Raw genomic sequence first — 24,753 nt, 5'->3', positions numbered from 1 at the left:
TCAGTAGAACACATCCAGCGCCACATTCTGGGCTTGCTGCACCCGCAGCAGTCACACCCCAAGCTAAAATGCAACGAGTCAGATTCTGTGTTAAGACTCATTTCATTTCAGCCATTTTCTGCAGCAGAGACATACCAGGGACAGCCAATAGGTGGCAAACTGCAGCCTTCCTTTTGGAGCCTCCCCCTGATCTGGACACACAAGGGCAAGAGGATGTGTGTATCCAACACAGGAAGGTAACACACAGCGTGTGCACTGAGCTGTGCTCTGCTCGGTTCCATTGACTCCAGCGGCACTGCACGTATTACAGGGCAGCTCCGCGATGAGGCGGCAGCTGCAGCGCTGCGGGAACTGAGCACAGAGCACAGAGCAGAGCACAGAGCAGAGCACAGAGCTGAGCACAGAGCTGAGCACAGAGCAGCAGGCGGGGAGCGGCCCGGCCCTGGAGGCGCCCTGCCCTCAGCCGGGTGTCCCTGCAGGCCGTGGCTCCGGCCCCAGCTGCTCCACGTGGCCGCTTCCCGCACACGAGGCCAGGCCGCGCCATCACGCCTCGGCCGCGACGGACATGACGTCACTGCCCACTGTGACGTCAGAAAGGCCGCAGTGCGGTAGAACGCGTGACTTCCGCTCCTCCTGTGTCGTCACTTCCGGCGCGGCTCAGCGAGTCGCGCCGTCGCTAGGAGACGTGCGTGGTGACGTCACGGCCGGGCGTCGCTGCCGGTCAGCTGGTGTCCGCGGCGGTGCGGGTCGGAGCGGTGCGGGAGCTGCGGCAGGTAAGGCGGCGGTACCGGGTACGGAACCTGTGCGGTACCTGTGCGGTCCGGCGGGGCCGAGGCTCCGCTCCCGCCCCGTGCGAGCTCGAAGGACGCCGTGAGGGGGCGGTGGGGAGACCCGGCCTGTCCCTCCCGGCCTGTCTCTCCCGGCCTCCTCCCGTGCTTTTATCGCGCCTCCTCCACTCAGGGCCGCGGTGGGCACAGCGTCGCCATGGGGGAGCTGTTCCGCAGCGAGGAGATGACCCTGGCCCAGCTCTTCCTGCAGTCCGAGGCCGCGTACTGCTGTGTCAGCGAGCTGGGCGAGCTGGGGAAGGTGCAGTTCCGCGACGTGAGTATCAGCAGCCCGGAGAACCGGGAGGGGCGGCTGCAGCCTCTCCGTGCTGCCCTCGCAGAGCCCGCTGCCCCCCTTCCCGCTGCCCCCCTTCCCGCTGCCCCCCTTCCCGCTGCCCCCCTTCCCGCTGCCCCCCTTCCCGCTGCCCCCCTTCCCGCTGCCCCCCTTCCCGCTGCCCCCCTCGCTCCCCCCGGTCCCATCTTTGACATAAGGGTGTCGCTGAGGAAACGTTTTTCTCTTGACAGCTGAACCCGGACGTGAATGTGTTCCAGCGCAAATTTGTTAATGAAGTCAGGAGGTGTGAAGAGATGGACCGAAAGCTCAGTACGTCCCTCGCTGCGTCCCAACGTGCCCGTAATGCTGCAGCTTTTATGGGGAAACGAGTCATGGAGTTTAAGCCTAAAACAGTGTTAAAAGGCAAAGTGCAGATTGGAGAACCGAAGGCTGCCTTTCTCCTGAATGTCAGCCAGTCAGAATTCCTCCAAGGATTCGTTTCCTGGTTAAAAAATAACCCAAACACGCAGTTTTGTAGGTGAAAGGACCCACAGATCAGCCTACAGATGTGGGTTAGAGGGGTGATAACTTGACATCAAGGTGTCTTTTCAGCCAGTGTTAATGGTGCTGTCTTTCCAGGATTTGTTGAAAAGGAGATCAAAAAAGCAAATATTCCCATCATGGACACAGGTGAAAACCCAGAGGTGCCATTTCCGCGTGACATGATTGATTTGGAGGTAATAATGTGTCTCAAGTCGTGTTTGACCTTGATGAAAACATGTGGCATCAACTCCCAGGATAGATATCTCTTGTATTTAATGGTAGGGATTCATTAACCGTAGTCCCGAGTCACTTGAAATGCTACCTCACCATCAGTTTGGTTTTAATTCGCCAACACTGTTTTGTTTTCACATTATGCAGATATGGCTAAAAGTGAAAGCCAGCACTTTGACTCACTTGAATAAGTGAAATTCCTGAAAAGCTCTTTGGCAGCACGATTTATAGTGGGTCAGTGTTGAGGCTGTGAAGGGTTTGTGCTGTTTTAATAGATTTAATGGCACTTATTTATTCAACTGCTTTAAGGCACTTCTTTTTTCTCTTCTTTCTCCATCTTGCAGGCAAACTTTGAGAAAATTGAGAATGAGCTTAAAGAAATCAACACAAACCAGGAAGCTCTGAAGAGAAACTTCTTGGAGCTGACAGAGTTAAAGTTTATACTGCGTAAAACTCAGCAGTTTTTTGATGAGGTCAGAATACCGGGGGTGGGTCAGCACTTGGGCAGCAGGTTCTCCTCCTTCAAACTGCCATTTTTATTCTCAAATCTATATTTTAGTTGTTGTTTTGGGCAGCAGATTCATCTTCCTGCTTTATCTAAGAAAGCTTCCCAAATTGTGTTCCATTTCCCATGCGGCACACGTAGCCACCCATCATCTACCTCTTTAATTAACTTAAGTCAGTGGTTTCACTAAAAACACGCAAAATAAAGTACCAGTGGTTCTGAAAGCGTGTTGAAGGACAGAAGTTTGGTGCTACAGTGGGCAAGTTTCTTCATTCTGTGTACAGATAAGCAGTCATGCCTCACTTACACAGAGGTATTACAGTCAAACTTCAGTGTCTGAAATGTTATATGGAGGTTGTTCATTAAGTCATAAGACAAAGTTCAATGAAGTCAATGGATTTATTTTTAACATGTTGAGCCTTTGATCGAACCCCCAAAACTTTTAAAAGTAAGTTCTAGAGAAAAACAGCATTTAAAATCATTAATGTTTTGTCAAGTGAGAGCTAGGTCAGAAAGGGTCACCCATCTCTTGTGTCGTTCATGATATAGTGGCCTAAAGCCTGAATAAGAGAAGGCTTGAAGCTTCATCTTGAAGCATAAGTATCTCAAAACCGAGAGAGTTTTGTCAAAGAGCTCCTGTGTAGTTTTTTAGAGCAGTAAAGACGTGGTGTTTGCTGAGAACATGCCCAATTTCCTCTAATCAACGATTGATCAGAGAGTTCTTAATGGATGCGGCTCTTGGTGTTCACAAAGGCTGTGATCAGGAGGAGCTGGGCTTCTGCAAACTTCAGACTGTTTATCTGATGGTTTTTTCTTGGCTCGGATGCTGTCTGTTCAGGCATTGAGATTATTCTTGTGCCAAGACAAGCCTTCCTTGCTGCTGATGTAGATACTGCCCAAGTGATCTGTTGGTTGCTCGCGGGATTTGTTCAGTACTAAAAGACTCGTCTTCGAGTGTTGAATGCCCACGTGGAGGTTGCTGAGAGTCCCTTTGGACGAACAGCATGAACTTGATAATCTGTTACGTAGCTGCATTGAGATGCTGATAGCTCTCCTGTTCTAACTGAATATTTAGTAATATTAATATATTAATATTTAATAATATTTAGTGCATTAATTGCACTCATCTATTGAGAGCTGCCTACTGCCTTTCTTCAAGGATGGTATGAACATACTAAAATGAATTCTCTACTTAAAAATCTGTCCAGTCACTTGCGTAAGGAGTCCTTGTGTCAGGCTTCAAAGAACTGGCCAGTGAAGGTTTAGGTATTTATCCTCCTGTTTGATAACTGTTTTCTGTAATAATAAAGTGTCACACACTGCTGTAGATAGAAGCAAACTCAGCAGTTCGTGTGTGAAGTTCACTGAAGGTGTCAAACCTTTGGCTGTTTCTCTTCACACTGTAATCAGAAAGCTGTGCGTGAGGTCCTGACTGGCCCAGGACTTCTGAGACTTGTGCAATCCTATGTATCCTCAAACGCTGAATGCTTTACTTTGTCATGCTGTCAGTTGCACAGTACCTTCAACACTTGAAGACTTCAATAAGTTGTAATCAAAATTGTGCTATTCATAGTAATAAGTTGCACAAGAAATGGCTTGCTGCTTAGTCTTTTATATTTAGCATTTGCTGCCTGGAGTTTCTGTGGTGGGGGTGGGAGGTTGTGAAATTCTTTCAGTTCTTCTTATGACCATTCTTGTTAGCGTAGCCATTTCTTGTTTCAACACACCATGTTGATGATTATGCTCCTTTTCTTAGTCTTCTTGTCTTTGCTTATGAAGAACAGTGTGGGCTGGAGAGATTTCTCTGAAAGTTTTGCCATAAGCATCCTAAAGTGTGAGCATAAAAGAAGACTGGAAAAGTAATGGTTAATGGCATGCAGTCCCCGTCTCTCTTCCCTCTGACTCTTCTCATCACCTGCTTTTTTTCCTGTCTGTTTCGCATCTGTCATGTCTGTCTGGGCTCTGGGTTAATAACCAGATGGTGAAATGAACCCGTTTAGTTCTTGTGAAAATTGATTTTTGTTTTGATCGTGACCTGGAAGGGGCTTGAATTGTATGGTGTTGTGGCAGCAATCCAGAGCCAGCACAGAGCAGAACCTGAATCAAGAGCGTGGAAAACTGAACTTTTCTCAGGTCTTGAGATTGAAGGTGTTGATCGGGGTGAACACTTAAACTGACTGTGACCTGATGTCACAACAACAAAAACACATAGAAACAACTTCACATAACTTTGATGTTTTGCTCATTGCTGGAGGCAGCATTTGCTCAAAGGGCATTTCCTACAGTTTTATCTTTCTGCATCGTTCCTGGTGGCACTTTGATTTCCTTGCAGTCTCTCCACTTTCTGTATGTTAATTCTTTTAACACACTTATCCTTCCAGGACAGAGCAGATCTTACCACATCATTTTCCTTCTAGGAAGAGTGTGATCATCAAATTAAAGCACTTGGGAGATAAAGACCATAAATTGTTTTTTTTCTTTTACATACAGAAGAGTTATTTGTATAAAAGTTCTTGTTCAGTGAAGCTAGTCTAGCCATCTCTTTTTTCCCTAAGCTGTTTTGTTTGGTAATATTGCTAAGCAGGACCTCTCTTTGTGTTGTGAGGTGTCTCACCTAAAGGGCACAGCCCTAAGAGGGTCAGAGGTAGAATTAAACATGCTTCAACTAGACTGGCACTGCCTCACCAGCATTATCAAAGCATCTTGGTGGCTGATAAATACAATACAAGCCTCTTGAAATCCTAACTTTGTCTCATCGTTCTCCAACATCCTGAAATCTTAACGTCAAATGATCGCTGGTGTGTTTGGTGTGTATGTTTTTTGGGGGGGTATCAGACTTCTGTTGTGTTCTCCATGGAAAAAAATATATATATTCACGGAGTTTGATGTTGCAACAAGTTGACTTAATGATGAATGAACCAGAGTTTTGTTTTACCATTCCAAAGTAAATTGGGGGCTCTCCTACTTTTGTAACATCTGTAAGCTAAAGCAAGTGTGTGGACAAGCCATTGAGCTGCATTTCATCAGCCTTACAAAAGCTTTCCTTGCCCATAGTCAGTGCTTCTGTTTGGAGGCAAGTAACACATTGCAGCTTTCCACTAAAACTCTTGTGCAACTTGCACAAATGAAGGCAATATGCTGTATTGACAGGCTGGCTGTATACTTTTGCAAGGCTGTGTTGCCTGCATGCATTTTACATGTTCTGCTCTCAAACTCTACCTTCAGGTGTATTGTTGCAGTCTCCCCAGTGGGGCAGAACTGTTTACAGAAGGTAGAATTTGGCTCTCTGTGCTGAGGGGCTCTGTGCATTTCTCCATTTCACTATATAAGCTGCAGAGGTAGAAGTAACTATGGAATGGGGCTGTGGATGAAACATACATGAATTCTTCTGTATGTGCACAGGGGGATGTGGTCTGAGCATCCTTCCTGACTCAAGCTGCTGATTCGTTCAAGCTGTGTTCCCAGGAATTCTACTCTGCAAGATCCTTGCAATGTGGGGCTGTATGAACTACCTTTCTTCAGACTTATGTATCCCACAGCCTGTTCATTCTGTTACAGCAGCCTTCAGACCTTTCTTGTATGGGAGCTTTGCTTTGCCATTCCATTTTTTCCTCTTGTTTTCCTCCTCGTGTGATTCTGTGATTCTTGGTGTCTTGTCTGTCACCCTTTTTCTGCTGTTTTGTTCTCTCTTTTTCTCTTTTGTCTCCCCAAACTCTCCTGGTTCCTCGTTCCCTGCATGCCACTAACTAGTTTCATTAGATGTTAATTGATTTGTGAATTCAGGCTGAATTGCATCATCAGCAGATGGCGGATCCAGACCTGTTGGAGGAGTCCTCTTCACTCCTGGAGCCAAGTGAGATGGGAAGAGGTGCCCCACTGCGGCTCGGGTAATGGCAATTTGTACCTTCTGTCTTGTGTTAATGCAGCTGACTTATGGTAGTTCTGCAGAGTCCGCAGTGATCTGAGCACTGTTGCAGGGTTTTAAGTGGTGCTTGAAGCAGGTGGAGGCTGACCTAAAACTCTGTTGGTCTGTGTTCTCGTCCTGCTTATGTGAACTTCATGCTGCATGAAGTCTCTCTCTACATGAGGAACTGTACTAGTCTATTCCTTGTAAATCTGTTCTCTTTGCTTTTTCAGACACTGAGCTCTCACAGCTTTGTTGAAACCAGTAACTGAGCACATACTGCTGTGAAAAACCTGTGGTTCTGTATCTTTGTCACAGTTAGGCCTAGTTTCCTTGACAAGGGGGTGAAGGGACCCACGGATCCATGCCTTGGGAAGAAGCTGCTTCCAGGCTGTTTCCATACGTGTGTAACTCTGTGTGTGGACACAGGGATTGAATCAATGAGGTCTTCTTCATGTGCCTAGAACACTCAGTGGTAACCTTGATTGCTATAACCCTTCAGGAGTGACGTGCCAGGAACCTGATCAATTGAGCAGCAGTGAGCTTAGAAACTGTATGTCTAAATGCATTTGTTTCCTCTTCTAAAGAATAACTTTTTTAATGGGCAGTTTCATTCTGTTAACTCCCAGCGTTTGGTGTAGTGCAGTTGTTTTATCTCTGGGAGCGTAGAGAACTTCCCATAATGCTGAAAGAATGACTTTCAAAGTGAGATTTTTGTTGCTTTCAATCCATGCTGAGCTCCAGCTGGTGCTTTGGGTTCAAGGTAATGTGCTGCTGTAAGTGCAGGGCTCACACACTGTCCCCTCTTCAGGTTTGTGGCTGGAGTGATCAATCGTGAGCGAATCCCCACCTTTGAGCGCATGTTGTGGCGTGTGTGCCGAGGGAACGTGTTCCTGCGTCAGGCTGAAATTGAGAACCCCCTGGAGGATCCCGTAACGGTAAAGTTATCCATCGTTTACAGTGGCAAAAGGCTCAGATGTGTAAAGGGATCCACTTACAGTTTTGTGCTTCTTGCCCTCTGTGAGCTCCGTGCAGGCAAACATTTGTGCTGCATCTCTTTGCAGTACCTACTTACAGCATTTTAGGAGATGAATGATAAGCCCTGTTAAAAGGGGGATGAGTTGGGGCTGCAGCAAGGCACGGTTACCTCCCTGGCACAAGCATGCAAGTGCAACTCCTGCGTGCACTAAACTTCCTTCAAAGAGAGGCTCTGTCAGACATCAGCAGTGCATGGCAGCAGTAGCTCATTTATTTTGAACTTGGTACTTTCCTTAATATCTGAACTAGAAATTTAAATGTACACCTGAGAATCATTGGCCTTATTGTAAATACAATTAGTATAGTTTGTGATTGGGGCTGGTTTTACATAGTGTCCTCTGCTCAAATATGTGGACAACACGTGAATTTTTGGATCTTCAAGTGTAAGAAGAAGGGCTGTATGAAGGCTGCGCTGGAACAAAGAGAGGCGTATTGAACTCAGTAATTGCCTCTGTTTCTCATGCAAGGCTCCCTTGTTCTCTTGTCCTGACTGCTGGTAGCTGACCTGTTGAATTATCTGTCAGCAACGAGAGGCTTTGTTCTTAATGTGCAACGCTTCCTTAAATTGAGGTTACACCTAATGCAATTAATTTCTAACGTTATGGAAAGATTTCCTAAGTAAAGTAGAACAATAACTTGTCAACAAATGCAGGAAAGGGGAACTGGCTACCAACATGAAAACAGCTGTGCAAAGAATGCGCTCCTGGCCTCCCTGGAGAAAAAAGGCCACCAAACCCCATCTTTCTTTTAGTTCACTCATTTTGCTTGATTCCATAGTCTGCTGCCTCCAGTAAGTGCTGATACATCTATTTCATTGCATCCCTGTTCTTTTGGCAGTTTTCCCCAGATTTTCATGTTTATTCTGTGCGATAGGATAGATAATCTGGAGCATTGTGCTTCAGTAAACGCAAATACAGAAGTAATGCTCTATATTGAGGCCAAGAAACCCTGACTGTAATCCTTGTGACTTTCTGTGTTAAGGTGCATTCTTGACTCGCTGTACAGTTATGACCTCTATGTGTACAGATTCCAATGAAGGAAAGTAAGACACTGTTGTAATTTGCTGTAATGCTAATATTTGGACCTAGCTGGGCTGTTACAACACACCCTTTCTTCTGTTCCAGGGGGATTATGTGCACAAGTCTGTATTTATCATCTTTTTCCAAGGTGACCAACTGAAGAACAGAGTCAAGAAGATATGTGAAGGGTATGCAAGTTACTTGGAAGTCTTAGAGCTGGGCATCTTGCTACATGCAACTCTCATAGAAGAGCGCTCAGATATTTGAAACACGTTGAAATGGCTCAATATCCCCAGTTTTCAGCTCTTTGTTCGGTGATGACCTTAGGAGTACATATTTTGACATCAAATAAAATGTACCAGATGTAACTGTATCATGTTTTACAGTCACGTTGGCTGCTCCCTAAGCCTGTAATGCTCATAGCAGACAACTGCTTTGTGTTAGGGAATGCCTAGAAACAATGGAGTTTGTGCTGATCTCTCGGGCAGACCTATTGGGCTGCCAGCAGGCAGTATTGTCATGGGAGACCAACGGAGACTGCTTCTAGCAGCAGCTGCATTGGCATGATAGGAGCACCCTGAACTGGGATGGCTAATCAGCTTCATAACAGTGCTTTTGGGACTGTGTCAGTACAGGGAACAGAGGGGTTTCTTGTTTGTTTGTTTTTTCTTTTTTTTAGTATTCAACTTCTGTTTTGGCCTTTAGCAAACTTCTGTGCCCATTTGATTTAAAGACTGTAATGGTGCTTGGCAGGCTTTGCTGATACTAAGATGCTCCTTGCTTTATTTCTGTGTTTAGTCTCTGCCATCTGTTCCCCTGATGGGTTAATGTTCCTCCCATCTCTGTTACTAAGGCTGCTTGCATGTCTTTCAGATTCCGTGCCTCCCTCTACCCATGTCCAGAAACACCACAGGAGCGGAAGGAAATGGCTTCTGGTGTCAATACCAGAATTGATGATCTCCAGATGGTAAAATAAATGCAGTCAATACTTGCTTGTTTAATTAGTAGTTACATTTGTCTTTTGGTTCTTTTAAAAGAGGAGAATTGTTTTGGCCTTATTTGGTGACCATATTTTCAGCTGAGGGCAGCTTAAGGCCAGAAACCGAGTGCTTCAGGAAAGCTGCTTGGAGGCTTTTTGCTCAGACATTTTCAGACTGTAGAGAGGTGGCTTGATCTTTGCACGTCTGAGCAGTTAATTATATACATGTAAATACAGTGTCAATATAGAACTGAATACCAGGGAGCAGAGAGGAACGTGCATGGGTAAGAAGATACTGTGCTTCCAACTCTGAAAGCATGCTTGTATAATTGCCTGTTTCATCTGCAAGAGCTTAGAAAGCATTTTATAACATGTCTGCATGTTGAGATAACAATGCTAATTTTAACCTACCATGTTTTTTCTGCCTGTCTCCGTATTTTCACTTTTTGCTTTCCTAAAGAGTTTCTGCATTATGATCAAGCTGTTGTGCAGCAGCCTGAATGCTTGCATAAAGCAGTCAGCACATAAAACTACCAAGTGCCAGCTCTGAAATATTTCACATTTGCTTCAAGGAGAAAAGGCAGTGTGTCATAATGCAGAAAAATGGGAGGGATCTGAGATGAAGGAGAAAGTTCAGGAACTAAAAGGAAAAAGAGTCGCATTTGAACAGCTTATTTGATACAGAACCCGTATCAGGGTGAAAGATTTGTGGTGCAGCTGTTTAGTGAAGTAGATAAGAATGCAGAAGCAATTTGACTATTAGCATTCAGAGCTGCATGTGATAGCTGTGCTGTGTCCTCACTTTCCCTTGAGTCTCAGACTTTCCAGGCTGGGGATCTGACTTTGCCTGAGATAGACGTGTTCCAGTTGGAAAACAATCTTAATAGAAAACACTTCATCCTTTTCAGGGGAAAAAAATAAGAAGTAGTATTGGTGGGGGGTGTTTAAGGTGTTTATACCTCTCCTGCAGAGCCCTTCTCTGCTCTTTTAACCCGGGTGGAGGAAAAAATGTTCTCTGTTGTCTCTGAACAGCTTAGCTCATTGTTTGAAATATCCACTGACCTTGGGGTTGGAGGAGGAAAGTAGTCAGACTATACCTGGAAAGAAGCCCTAAACCCTTTTAGTAGAACTAATTAATATGGAAACTAAAGCACTGCACGCATGTGGAAATCTTGTGCGTGGGATGGGGGGCAAGGGCTTATTCCTCCATTGTCTGGTGAATAAAGCTTGTCTTGTTGGTCAGCCCTACTTCGCTGTGCTCTTTGTATGCTACGAGTTTTGGCTGATGATTCTGCCTCATCTTTGTCTCGCTTTTCCATGAAAGGTGCTGAACCAAACGGAGGATCATCGCCAAAGAGTTCTGCAGGCAGCTGCTAAAAATATTCGGGTCTGGTTCATCAAGGTCCGCAAGATGAAGGCCATCTACCATACCCTGAATCTGTGCAATATTGACGTGACACAGAAGTGCTTGATTGCTGAAGTCTGGTGTCCTGTAGCTGACCTCGATTCCATCCAGTTTGCTCTCAGGAGAGGCACTGTGAGTAACTGCTGCACTGCCCCTGTCTGCTTCTGTTCAAGCAGATTAGCAACTGTCAGTAAATGCAAGAGGAATTAATTGATTTTTCTGGAAACCATCCCTTTAGGCTGCTTCAATCAGCCCTCACAGAGGACAGTTTATCTAACATGCAGGAGTCATGGCTTATAGGTATTCTGCAGCACATCTCACTTTGTTACAAACATGTTGTGTAAGCTTTCGAGTTCAGGAAAGTGCCATGATAAAACATTTTCCTGTGTTGGAGTCAGTTGGTGCATCTGGGTAACCTGGCTGTGCTTTGTAGTCCTGCTGTTTTTATATACAGTGGAACTTAAAGGAATGAGCCAGAACTTTAGCAAGCTCGCTCCCTCTGCTCAGATAAATAATGAAGAGTTGGGTGCCTTGAAAATCTTGTCATTTTCAGAAAAAACACACATGTCCATACTAGGAGTATTTCTCCTGTTATATGGGGAGAGCAGAGGAAACTCGGCAGCTTTCTTCAATGGCTCAAGAATATTTCATTGGGCAAGGAGACTACAGAAATGAAAGCCTGTTCTTCTCCAGATGCCAGCAAGAAATAAATGTTTTACTCTGCCTTCCTTTGCCCTGAGGATGTTTTCTAACCCTGATCTGTTTGTTTATTCCAAAACAGGAGCACAGTGGTTCCACTGTCCCATCCATTTTAAATCGGATGCAAACCAATCAGACCCCACCAACATACAACAAAACTAACAAGTTCACTTGTGGCTTTCAGAACATTGTTGATGCTTATGGCATTGGAACGTACCGGGAAATAAATCCAGGTAGGTCCATACTTTAAGAAGTAATGAAGTAACTTTTAGCCATGGTGTTTCTCCATGTTGAGTGGAGATTTCTAATATGGTACTTTGCAGCTTATGGAAGTGGGGAACAAACTTGGGAATCTGCACTACAGTAAATCTGGGCTTGGTCAAATACTGTGCACTAGGAGCGTCTTTCTCTTACAGCCCCATATACGATCATTACCTTCCCGTTTCTGTTTGCTGTGATGTTTGGAGATTTTGGCCATGGGATCCTGATGACTCTGATTGCGATCTGGATGGTGCTTAGAGAGAGTCGGATTCTGTCACAGAAGAGTGACAATGAGGTAAGGAGAGGAGGCATGCTCAGCTTTGTGCTTAATACAGAGTTGCGACCGGATTTACTTGTATCTTCCCCTTTGTTACTCCTTGTAACTCCAGGCACACGAGCAGAATGCCGGGTCTGCATGCCGCACGCTGTTAGTATGGGAGATTTCCCTTGTTCTCACAGACTTTTTTTTCTCCTCTTTCATATTAGATGTTCAACACCGTTTTTAGTGGTCGATACATCATCCTGCTGATGGGGCTGTTCTCCACTTACACAGGCCTTATCTATAACGACTGCTTCTCCAAGTCTCTTAATATGTTTGGTTCATCTTGGAGTGTCCGGCCGATGTTCTCAAAAGCCAATTGGACGTGAGTAAATAGTTCTGAATTGAATGAAGCGTGACAGTGACAAGTAGGTGATTTATCTTTCACCATTGTCTTACCAGCTCAAGAAGACAGAAACTTCTGAACTCATTTTCAAGTGGAATAGGAAGAGGGGTACAAATGTGATTCCTCTCAAGTTTCAAACCTGCTAAACCTGCTTGTTTTCAGGAAACTCATAAAGATGCACTTTAGTGCCTTTCTTATCATTGACATAGCAAGATTCCTGTTCCTCAGTCTTTTCCTTGTGACACAGAATAGCAGGTCAAGAGACAGGCTTGTTACTCGTTTGGCAAACCTCTAGGGCTGCACGGGAACCTTCACGTTCTCTCATTTTGAGATATCCCTTGCTCTCACAAGGAAGAATGCTGTTAGTTTTAAAAGGAGGTCAACGTTCCTTGTGCTAACATTTATATAATCTACTTATACCCAAACAGAGATGAACTGCTTAAGACTACTCCTCTTCTCCAGCTGAACCCCGCTGAAGCAGGAGTGTTTGGTGGACCCTATCCCTTTGGCATTGACCCGGTAAGAACTCTTCCTTCCTCTGCTGCCTTTCAAGAACATCCTGTGTGTAAACACGAAAGGATCAGTACAGCTCACTGTGAAAGTTTTCCACATCCTAGCAAAAGGTGTTTGAAATAGTTGTGAATGGTGAAAATGGATCTAGTTCCAAAGAGGCTGTGGCTGCAGGATAGAAAAACTTATTCCCTGGACCATGAAAGATTTCTTCCTCACCCTTTCCAGCTGCATTTTAATCATATCTTGTATGAGACTTTAAACATCACTTTATGAAGTTACTTTTTTTCCTACTTTGGAGAAAGCCAGTTCTCTCTTTCCAGTCAGTCCTGGAAATACAACTTCTGAGTAACAATAATTTGGTAGCTGCCTGCTTCGATAACACCCATTCTTTTAGGATCTGATAGAAAAATTCGCGTGTGTTCCACATGAAAGATGAGGTGGCAGAAAGTCAGAACTTGTGTAATTTCTCCTTGAAATGCATAAACAGTTTTTCTGTCAAGATAACAGCCCTCTGTACTCCTTTCCCCGCTTCTTTTGCCAAAATGAAAATAAGCAAGGTTTGATTCCTGCCCTGGTGCTGGGATCGGTCAGGGTTCTTATCAGAAAGGTTGTCTGCGGAGTTTTCCTGAGCAGATATCTGTATGACAAACACACGCTGGTTGGCTTAAACGGAACATTCTCGTTCTTTTCTGTTTTCCTTTTACTCAGTGTTTGGCTGACTCAGGGTTGTTTTTTCCCCAGATCTGGAATATTGCCAACAATAAACTGGCCTTCCTCAATTCGTTTAAGATGAAAATGTCTGTGATTCTTGGCATTATCCACATGCTCTTTGGTGTCATGTTGAGTCTCCTCAACCACATGTAAGATCTTTGTTCTGTTTTTCTGATGGGGGTGATGAGAGAATTTCTCTGGGTGTAGTTTGTGTATCAGTTTAAGATGCAGAAACCTCAGACTTTAACCTTCTGATTGAAGGGCATAGTGGTTATTTCTGTCTGTGTATGTATAACTATACGTGTCAAGTAATTAACTGTGTTTAAGTCCCAGCTCTTAGAAGCACACAGCCTCTGCAGCTTTGTTACAGAACTGCTTTTTCCTTCTCTTTTAAAGTGTTTGATCTACATAAGACTGATGCAAACTAGATGTTACTTTAAACTTTCCTCTTTTTATTTCCCTGTAGATATTTTAAGAAGCCACTGAACATTTACCTGGGATTTATTCCAGAGATGATTTTCATGTCGTCGCTGTTTGGATACCTTGTTATTCTCATTTTCTACAAATGGACAGCCTACGATGCTCACACATCAAAGGAAGCCCCAAGCCTTTTAATACATTTTATCAACATGTTTTTGTTTTCCTATGGTGATACCAGTAACAAGATGCTTTACAAAGGGCAGGTGCGTACTGTTGCTCGAATTGTAAGATCAGAGGTGATATTTGTCTTTGACCTTATAATAATTGTAAAATCAAGAGAGAGTATCTGTGTGAAGCATCCACGTACTCTGGGAATTCATTGTTGCCTGAGACTGCCTGAAAGGGTTTGTGTGAGCATGGACTGCTGCTAAATCATCTGAGGCTTGTTTCTTTTACAGAAAGGACTCCAGTGTTTCCTTGTGGTGGTGGCATTACTGTGCGTGCCGTGGATGCTGGTAGCTAAACCTCTGGTCCTTCGCCACCAGTATTTAAGGAGAAAGCACTTGGTGGGTGACTACCTTGTAGATTTTCAATATAAGAACTAATTATAATTGAAAAGCTGTGTTTTCCACCTTGTCCCTGCTCTGTGGGTTCACACAGTGTTACAGACCTCTAAAGGCTCTCTGCGTTTTCCTGGGCATGGAGGCAGGTGGGTGTTACTGGAGATGAAGTATTGCCTGCCTGCTTCTCGAACTGGATCCAGCATCAAACCAGCTTTAAAAACCCTACCTGTTATTAATGATAAAAACAATAAAACCACCTTGAGCATTGTCAGCTGGTTCAGGAACACAGTCTTACTTGTTGCTGGATGCACTTCTGGGCCTTTGCTAGGGTGATGATGTAAAAGCAATGAAGTTAGCTTCATGGGCTGATAGACTTAATGGCCATCTTTGATAAAGCAGTTTGGATGGTTTAAAAAGAAGATAGCATAAGTCTATTTCTCTTTTTTCTTTTCTTTCTGTTTTCTTTATGTGAGAGATTATCTCCTGAGGTAATCTCTAGGTTTCCCAACTGTATTGTAAGGAATCTTTCCTATAAAAAGCAGGAACTTGGCACATGGGGATCCTTGAAAATTCTCCCTGCATGTCTGGCAGATAGCTTTCGGGATGTTAAGTGAGTCAAAGATCAGTTCAGTTAAAGACACTCCCTCTCCCTTCTCTGACCATCTTTCATCCTCCCATGTCCCCTCCATTCGTCTCCCTTTCTCTTTTTGTTTTCTTCCTCCTCCCTTTCTTTTCTTCCATTCACTATCAGGAAGGGCAGCCCGTGGAGGCCCAGGTCAGCACAGTCCCGAACGAGCAGGCACTAGAGGCAGCAGCGGCTGCAACAGTGAGTGGATCTAAAAATCACCTGATGGATTTATATTGAAAGCGAGCATGAAATGTACCTGAATTTCATAAGTGAATGACTACTGCACCTTTAGGGTGAAAGACGCTTTCTCTTGGAAAGAGCAAAGTTCAGCAAAGTCGATGCATTCTGGAAGAGCTACCAGGCTGCTGGATAATAGTTACATGCGCACAGAATGCAGACACACTTCTTTGCAGGAGTGTTGCTGAAATCACAACCTGCAGAGCAGCACAAGAATTCCTTGCTGCCACATCCCCCCCCCAAGTTAAGTTCCCCTTTTTCCTTTTCTTGTGTATTTGTTTAAGCTAGAATAGGATTTCTTTCATTGAAGCATTTTTGTTTACATTATGTGTTCCCAAGCATGTTAGTGATGGCCTCCCAACAACATCAAAGCAGTAATTACTGCTGTAAAGTGGTGGTGCACAAATAAGGTACAGGCAGCCCTGAAAGGTCTGAAAGCTTTCTGGGAGAGCGAGGACTGCAGCAGCTCCAGAACCTTATCCTCTCCCTGTATGTTGTATTTCAGATGGGTTTTAGTTCTGAATGCTACCTCTAAAAGCTGAAGTCTTTCAAACTATGAAACAAATTGTACTTTGTGTCAAAGGTGATTTGGGGGCAACTTCTTAGCTGTTGGCTCCTGTTTCTATTATGAAATTTTAAGTAGCTACACAGGTCAGAACAGACAGTGCATCTCTTGTGCATAATTCACCCAATGTATTAAGTGCATCCAATGGAAGAAGCTGTGAGTGAAGATGTTTGCTTGAAGTGTGGTTAGAACTGTGAAGTTGGTTGGAACTTTTGGAGCTGTGTTTAAGTTTGGCTGCAATGAACAGACACAAGTTGAGCGTGAAGGAAGAGCTTCAGAATACAGATTCACACAGACCAGGACCATAGAAATGGAGCAGTTCTCTGCATCCTGTCTTGGCTGTGAGACTGTATGTGCCTGCCATAAGCCTCATGTTAACTGTGCAGTGACTGCAGTCATTGGGTGACTATCGGAGGGGTTTCAGATGGGTTTGTGTCTTAGTCTTTCCTACTTGGAGTGCAGTGGATTTATGGCTGTCAGACGCTGAATGTCAAAACAATTATCTATAAAAGGAACTGCTTACACAATGCGGAATTTCCATGTGAGGGAGAGTGTGATCTCCCACGTGTGTTGGTGTGCCTGACGTGGTGTGTGTGTGCATCTGTGTGAGCCACGATGCGACTTGTCTCATCTGCAACAACAGTGGCATTTCACTCGGATTCTAACGCTTGCTTCACAGCTGCTGTTGTGCAAAGTGTTGGTTCACATCAGTTACAGCAAACGTCCTCATGAGAGATTTGGCCTTTGTTATACTTAGGTTTGCAATTACTTTATAGAAACGTATCAAGTATTTGTTCAGACTTCTTTTTCCCAGCCTTACAGGATTCAGCATCTTTTCCATCCAAGCTGAGAAAAGGAATTGCACAGCTGATTAAACCTGGGCTTTAATGTTTTGTCTTCTTCTGTGAGCGACTGCTGCTGCACACGGAGTCATGAGAAGCATCTGCTGTCAGAGGAAACCACAAACAGCATTTTTTATTCTTTCTTTTTCTTCGTGTTTTAGGGAACACACAACTTCGGTGGGATCCGGGTGGGCAACGGACCAACGGAGGAGGATGCTGAGATCATCCAGCACGATCAGTTATCTACCCATTCTGAGGAGGGGGAGGAGGTAAGCACCTGAGCGTGCTCCGTCTCTAGTCAATGCACTTGGGGACAGAACATGCTAGTTTGGCTGTATTTCCAAGTTGTTTAAATAGCAACATTCTCAGTGAAGTGTTTTCATAGCAGTAAAGTACTGCAGTCTAATGGTCATTCCCAGGACTTCAAGGCAGGGAAAAAGTAAAATTTGCAGGCAAAGGGAAATTCAGCTGTTTGTCTTCATTAGAAGGAGCCACCATCTCGCAGGCTGTGCAGTGAGGGTTGCAGAATGCTCCCACACACAGCATATGCCCTGGCTGAAGTGCAGTTTGTTTGTGCTATTTGCTTCTCCAATGCTAGCCAAAATCCGAGGCCATTTTTCTATAGTAGTGAGATCCTACTTTTTGTATTTGCTCTGGCTGCTGGGGTTACATCTTTTTACTTCGGGAGCTTTTTGCCTCCTTGTAGTGCATGTGATTTGTTACTGCTTTACTGTGTCATGGTGAGGAGGGAATGATTGAATGTGTTCATGATTAATGTTGACTGAGACACCACACTAAATGTGAACTTATGTTTTCAAGCCTACAGAGGATGAGGTGGTAAGACTACAGCCAGCTTTGCTGCATTCATGTGTATCTGGAACGTTTCCCATTGGTGTAAACCATGCACTGAACTGAGCGTTATGTCATGGCATCTTCCTTTCCAAAAAATCCAGCTATTGACATGCTAAAGGCCATCTTTAACCCTTCATACAGTGTCATGCCCACCAACAGACCTATGATTACTACGTTTATTTAGCTTGTTTGTCTTATCCCCTGCCTGCAGATCTCCTAGTTTACCCAGAAAGCTGTTAAGCCAGGACTATGAAACTGAAAAATTCATGCATTTAAGCTTCTAAAGAAGTCTCATTTGCCTTAAGTTGTGTCTTTGGTAATTCTGCATTGCAATAAAACATTTAAAGCTGGTAGGCTTCCCTCCCCCCCCCAAATGACTTCAGTTTTAAGGACAATATTGGTCATTGCCAATGATAAAATCTAACAGATCTGGTCCAGTTTTCATACAGTTCAGCAGCTGAACTATCCTGAGTTTATCTGTAAGAAGGGAGGGTCTGTTCTAAGAAACTGCTCATTCATAAATACTTGTAACAATTGAGAGTATTAAGTGGGTTTTAGGAACTCTTGTGCAGGATTTATTGCAAGTGTCAGGCAATCAGGTACCCAAATTGGTCACGAAAACAGAAAGGCCAGGAAAGTAGAGTAGCTTTGCAAGAATGATGTTGTCTTAAATGATGCTGAAAGTGGTTCTGCTGCGTGGAAGGTGGACCCATGGTGTACAGTTCCATGTGGAATTGGTGTTAATTCCGTGATCCTCTGTAAAATGTGCACAACTGCAAGTGCTCCAACAGAGTGATCCTGTGGAGCCTCCAGCCCCCCGCAGAGTGACGGACTCTCTCCAGCAGTTGCACGTGTCTGTGAATTGTCATTGTTGAGATATTAGTCACGTTCCTCTAATTGCACACTGGGTGCAGCGTGTGCTGGGGGGTGGCACTGTTTGCCGGGACAGGTTTTACTGCAGAACGCTGCAGCTCTCACTCTGCAGAGGAAGAATTACACTTTTGACAGTTGGTTTAACTTTGCTGCTTAAAATATTTACTGCCCTGCATATACTGAGGGCGAAATGAGAACATAAATAGCCTGCTGTGCATGCCTGGAATGCAGGTCGCTCCGTGTCTTTAGAATATCACATTGACTTGACTTAAATATGAGCAGTTTCTGAAGCACAGATTAAATCCAAAACGTAGGGATTGCTTTTGCAAGGTGAACAATACGAAGCTGTCCTTCATGGCAGACTTTCTTCTGCTTTTTAATTATTGTTTCAAAAAGTTACCAAGGCACAGAGACTTATGAATTGTAGACAGGACTCTCTCAAAACCGCTTTGTGCATTGTTTGTTTTCAGAGGGGATAAGTCCCTATTTTGCAAAACAGTCTTTTCACAGAGGTGCACTCACAGTATTGACTTGGAATACTGTCTCTTCTCTTGTAGAAGCACATGCAGTTTACCAGTGAATTCATACGAACACCATCTTGTTGCTGTACAGTCTTTTCCTGGCAAAGTCAATGGTAGAATTCAAAATATCTTGATTTTGTACAATAGGACATGAAAACAGTCCTTAAAGCTGCAGCAGCGAATGTCATTCTACAAAACCTAGTAGGACAAGAGAATTTGGTTTTAATTCATAAAACTGACAAGCTAAACCAGGAGAAGACAGTATCAGTGTCTAAGTTTAAACACGATGTCCTTGGTGATAGCACCAGGTAGTTTGCTTGTCCTCCCCACTCATCCAGCCCTTCCTCCCTGCACATCTCGCAGCTTTCTTCATTTTCTGTGTTCACTTTGCAGTTTGACTTTGCTGACACTGTGGTGTACCAGGCCATCCACACCATTGAGTACTGCCTGGGGTGCATCTCCAACACCGCGTCCTACTTGAGGCTCTGGGCTCTCAGTTTAGCCCATGCACGTGAGTACTCCTGGACTGAAAATCCAGCTCAGTGTCACCAATGGACCTGGACTGGTGATAAGCAAAGGGCAGCAGTGCAGGTAGCTTCCCCAGAGCTCAGCTCTGTGGTGTCAGGCACTGCTGGAGAAGGGCAGAGCTGGCAGTAATCAAATGTAAACACCACTATCTACGTGCACAGCGCCCTGCTAACAGCTGCCTGGATCTGGAAGGGTGGATGGGATTGGAAGTGCTGCTGGCCGGTGGGTCTGCACTGCATGCAGCAGTGGGCAGCAATGTCCTGACATACTTGCCTGCAAAAACTCTTGTCTCTCCCACTTTCCCACTTTATTACGGTAGAAGGTTTTTCCCTCGACTTCAGCTTTCGCTGTGTAAGAAAAGCGCAGTTTGCTTCTTGTTGGATGCTCTGAAATGAGTCCTTTTGTCTCTGTTCTCCTGGCAGAGCTCTCGGAGGTGCTCTGGACCATGGTGATCCACACTGGGCTCAGCGTGAGGAGCCTGGCTGGAGGCTTTGGCCTTTTCTTCATTTTTGCTGCTTTTGCTACCCTGACAGTAGCAATTCTCCTGGTCATGGAGGGCCTGTCTGCTTTCCTCCATGCTCTTCGCTTGCACTGGTGAGTTACAGCAATGCTCAGAAATCATGAGCTCATCATGGAAAGGAGATTGATGTCATGTGGGCTGTCTGGAGAAACGCACATCTCCCAGAAGATTGTGCTGGTTGTTACACAGGGAAAGTGAGGCCGTAAAACTGGGGTGGTGGGTCATACTGTGGTGAGACTGGCCATGTTCAGAAGTGCTGGAGGACCACAGCTCTTTCCTAGACGTCCTACAGATGATGTGCTTTGGCAGCAGAAAGTCGTTAATATGGTCAGAGATTTCACTCTTCTTTCTGGTAATGCTCTCCTCTCCCTCGATCATAGGCATAAACTTTGCTTAGAAATTGTGGAGAGCAGCTGGACTCTAATTAAAAATAAATTAGCTTTGTGAACAGTGGGACGGGAACGTTGTGAGAGGAGGACGAACGTGCTTGTAGCTTTCAGCAGGATCATTTTGTGCTTTGATCTTCTGCCTGGTCCTGCTGCTCCTGGTAACAGAGAGAGAAAAGTGAAGTCGTGAAGTTCAGGAGAAGCTTCTGTTTTGCTTAAATGGAAGAAAAACTCTGAACACTTTTTAAAAGCAGCCTCCTAAGTGGGAAGCCTTTGAAAAGCAAGCAGAAACACCCTTTTTTTGCACTTTCCCCCAGTTTCTCAGGAATGGTAACTTTGCCCCTTTGCTGACAGCAGATTTGGGTGAGCTGAGATGTTCTGTGTGTCCCTGTAGTGAGGTGAGTGGAGATGGACCAGGAAATGCAGGGCTGGCTGTAGCCATCTTGTGCTGAGGGAGCCCAAGTGGGGGCTGCTGCTGCAAATGGCTGCTGGATGGTGCTTCTGTTTTTCCTGGCTTCCAGCCGAGGAATCTGCATACCAGCCACTCGAGGCCTTCTTGCTGGTTGGTGTTTCCTCATCCTCACTCTGCTGTCACTGTACTGCACAGTTGCATCAGTGTGAAAGGAGTTCTGCACACTGCCCAGTCTTGCTGTTAACAGTCCAAGGAGAGCAGAGTGAGCAGCACTGTGTATATGGTGTCCCCATTGCGTGCAAGTGAGTGAATCAAGTGCGAGTGAGAGGTTGCAGCTCAGCAAAGAGATCTTTTCACATTGTGTGTTTGTAAAATGCGATTAAAATGATCTGGAAATGTGCAAAGGGAAGACAGAGGCACGAATGGCACACAGAGAGAAAAAAACAGCCAAGCAACAGTAAAAGCACAAAGCCCAAAGGTGCCATGCAGGGCACAGCAGGGCCTTGTTGGGAGCTGCAGAACTGAAGCTCTTGAGTCATATTTTCCCTGAACACGTTTCAAACTTGTAAAACCTTAGATTACATTCTCTAAGATAGAACCCGCTCAAGTTTAGTCTCAGCATTGAAAAGCAATCTGGAGGCAGCACTTCAAACTGAATGGGATGTGCTGGGATTGTTCTGCGCTTGTTTGGATTTCCATTATCAGTGGAATGAAGAGTGCACCTGCAGCTGTTCAAAACAACATGCTGTTAATGTTCCTTTTTGTTTCCGAGCCAATGGTGCCTGTTCTGTTCTGAGAAGGAAGGTGTGTGTGTGTAGGGAAACTAAATAAAACTGCCCTGGAAGGAGCAGATCGGATTTTGTGACTCGGGGACAAGAGTCACCTATGTGGAATTCTGAAGGTGTGGGTGGTTCAGCCTTCCTGGAAGGGGGAGTCATTTGGCACGTCTCATCAGTGAGAACAGATTCTTCCGAGAGTTCTACTTAGCAGTGCCAGACCAGGAAGATTTGCTGTGTGCTTTTGCAGAAAGAATGCATTCCTTCTGCAGGCTGGGTTCTTCTGGGGGCATTTTGGGGTGGAGAAAGCACTCAAAGTGCTGCCAAGATTGAGTTCCATATCAGTTCTGCAGGAGCTTGGTAGCTGCCCGAGCTGTTCTTTTCCGAGCTATTCTTTTCCAGCTTTTCTTTTTATTCTTTTGAGCTGTTTGCCACTAATCCATACATTGAACAGATGAGCTCAGCCCTTTGGCGGCAGCGACACAGATCCAAGACATCTCCCCTGGCTGTGCCATGCTGGGTGCAGCTGGGGGCAGGCAGCTCACCCGCTGCCTCTTCTGAATGGCAGAAAGTGCTGTGGGTTTGTGCAGTGACAGCAGAGCAGATTTCAGATACAACGAATGCGATCAGCCTCAGACAGCCATGGAAATAAATGAAGAGCTGCAGTTCTGCGGTGCCCTGGCTGGCTGCTCCCAGCTGTAAGCTGACCCTGCCCTGCGTGGGCAGTGCCTGCAGCCCCCAGGGGTGTCACTTTCAGGTGGGTGTGCTGGGCCGTGTCCTGCTCACCGCCCAACTCCCCACCTGCCAGAATCCCAGTTATTTTGCTTTGTAAAGGTCAGGAGCTCGGGCTCGTCTTCTGGGCAGCCAGACCTCGTTTCCCTTTGCAGGACAGAGTGACTTGTGGCATGAGAACCTGCTGCCATCTGGGCAGAGCTGCGCCCTGATCTCTTGGTGCATGCAGAGCGTGTCTGCCTCCTGAGCCACTGCTGGCCTCGTGTGTCAGCCCTGCACTAAGAACCGCTCCCTGAGCTTCAGGCATCCGGCTGAGGCTGTTTGTAACTCAGTCTGCCCAAAAGGCGCTTTCTGATATCAGGGTCAGCTGGAACAGTTCATCACTGGGGTGAAAGTTGCACTTACAGCGGGGTCTGTGTGAGTCAGATACCGACCAGCTGCCTCTTGTTTCCCTTTGCTTACGGAATCGTTCCTGAGTCACGAAGCACTTATGGAGATTATTGAGGCTCCTGACAACCCGGTGCCTGTTGGCAGGGAGTCCTTCCTCCCACATGGAAAATCCTGCTCATCCCAGGGATTCCTCTGCAGGGAGCTCTGATCTCATCTGCACCAACAGGCAGCAGAACGCATCGGGGAAGGCGTTGTTTTGAAGGTCTGAGCTCTGCTGAGGAGCCACTTTTTGCCCTGAAATACCAGATTTTGCCTCGATTCTCAATTTGGGGAAAAAATAACTAAAATGAGTCTTTTCCTACTTGTTCTGGACGGCGTTTTTTGCTGCTGTGCCACCCGCTGTCCCCTGATTCCTGCAGACGTGCTGTTTTGCTGGACCACGCAGTGGAAAGTTTTTCTCACGAGGCTCATGAAACGTTGTGCCTGTTCTTATTGTGCCCCTCGGGATCCTTGTTTTCTTTCCCTGTCTGGCTGTTCCAACCACTGGAGGGATCTCCAGAATTGTTCTATTTTTGAAGCGAGTTCTTGGGGGCAGTGAGCAAAGCAGGCCCAGCTGTGTTCCCATCAGACAAGGTGCGCATTGTGAGCTGTGTGGGCTTAAACCAAATGCACTTTGGTAAACAAACAGCAGTCACTGGTGGTGGAAGTCAGCGCAGCATCACGAGGCTGGGTGTTGCTGCAGCTGAGATGGAGCCTTTTGGGAGCGTGACCCTGCAGCGAGCGCTGCGTGCTGCTCGTGGGGGTGCTGGGGAATCCTTCCTGTTTTTGCTGCTCTCTGTGTTGCCCGTGGGTGGGATTGGAGCGCTGCAGCAGTTCTGTTGTGCTCCACAAACATCACAGCGGTTTTTGTGCCAATGGAAGTGCTGCGTTATAATATTTCTCTTTAAAGCTTTACTTGTTATAGTCCATAAACAGCTACTTGCTAATCCCTAACTCCTATGAGAGACCTGCCTTCCTAACAAGCAATTCCCTTCCTTCTCACGCAGGATCGAGTTCCAGAACAAGTTCTACACCGGCACAGGCTTCAAGTTCCTCCCGTTCTCCTTTGACACCATCCGCGAGGGGAGGTTTGACGATTAGCATCCCCTGTGCTGCAGCCCCGCGCTTTGAGCCCCGTCGGTGTCCCCGTAGTGAGTGTAACTTATTGCAGCAGTCAGAGTGTTGACGTCCCTGGGTCAATGAGTGACACCTCCCCAAAGAATCTTCTCCCTCCAGTTACTGCAGCGTCTCGCTGCGGTGTCGCCGTGCTGTGAGTTTCCTGCCAGCTCTGTCAGGGTGCTGTGAGAATAATGCAGCTGAGCGGGCAGAGGAGCGTGTGGAGCAGCACATACAGCATGGAGCTTCCTGCTCAGGGTGAGGGCGTTTGGAGGAAGGTTTGTGTGCGGCTCCTCCATGTCTGCTCCGCTCCATCCCTGCTGCAGGTGCTGCTGCTTCTCCTGTGCAAACTGGGGGGCAGCTGGGTCAGCTCTGGCCCGTCTCAGCCTGCTGAGTGCAGTGTTGTGTTGTGTTGTGCTGTGCATTGTGCCCCGTGTTGTGCCGTGGCTCTTGTAACAGTGTTGTGTGTGAGCAGAGTAGAACAGGAACACAAACCCCCCCAGCCTGGGACCGAGCTGGAAGCATCTCCTGCCTCCCTGTGTGTGTGTGTGTGTGTGTGTGTGTGCAGCCGTGGGCAATGGGCGCTGCTGCTGCAGATCGAGGCCTCCCCCGCCGCGTGGCTGGGAATCACTGTAAGCATTAATGGATGTTTCTGTGCATTAAAGGCGCTGCACTGCAGGCTGCGCTCTGTCTTTGCTGCCGGAGCTGTGTGCGCTCCGTTCCGCTCCGTTCGGTTCCGCTCCGTTCCCTGTTTCCCCGGGCTGCGTTTCCCGCCCCGCGGT

General features: G+C 46.0%; 1 protein-coding gene across 8 annotated transcripts; it reads left to right on the top strand.

The window, feature by feature from the left end:
- Positions 1–629: 629 nt before the first annotated feature.
- Positions 630–24,649, top strand: ATP6V0A1 (ATPase H+ transporting V0 subunit a1). Of its 8 annotated transcripts, none has more exons than XM_072356845.1 (23): positions 630–773; positions 961–1,101; positions 1,350–1,428; positions 1,738–1,835; positions 2,217–2,345; positions 6,182–6,264; positions 7,093–7,219; positions 8,444–8,526; positions 9,212–9,305; positions 10,642–10,854; positions 11,504–11,654; positions 11,838–11,977; positions 12,169–12,326; positions 12,776–12,866; positions 13,602–13,720; positions 14,038–14,254; positions 14,450–14,557; positions 15,306–15,380; positions 16,988–17,095; positions 17,646–17,663; positions 19,466–19,583; positions 20,023–20,194; positions 23,863–24,649. In XM_072356845.1, exons 2-23 carry the CDS (start codon positions 985–987, stop codon positions 23,954–23,956), a joined length of 2,592 nt encoding a protein of 863 aa, XP_072212946.1. In that variant the 5' UTR covers positions 630–773; positions 961–984; the 3' UTR covers positions 23,957–24,649. The 8 variants fall into 8 exon arrangements, with proteins under 8 accessions (XP_072212946.1, XP_072212944.1, XP_072212949.1 ...); XM_072356843.1 differs by having other exon boundaries at positions 6,161–6,264; XM_072356848.1 differs by lacking the exon at positions 15,306–15,380.
- Positions 24,650–24,753: the final 104 nt, after the last annotated feature.

The sequence above is a fragment of the Excalfactoria chinensis genome, chromosome 24, assembly GCF_039878825.1.
Source record: "Excalfactoria chinensis isolate bCotChi1 chromosome 24, bCotChi1.hap2, whole genome shotgun sequence".
NCBI lineage: Eukaryota > Metazoa > Chordata > Aves > Galliformes > Phasianidae > Excalfactoria > Excalfactoria chinensis.
Note: the sequence above shows the minus strand (reverse complement) of the source record. Positions and strands in the feature narration are given on the sequence as shown.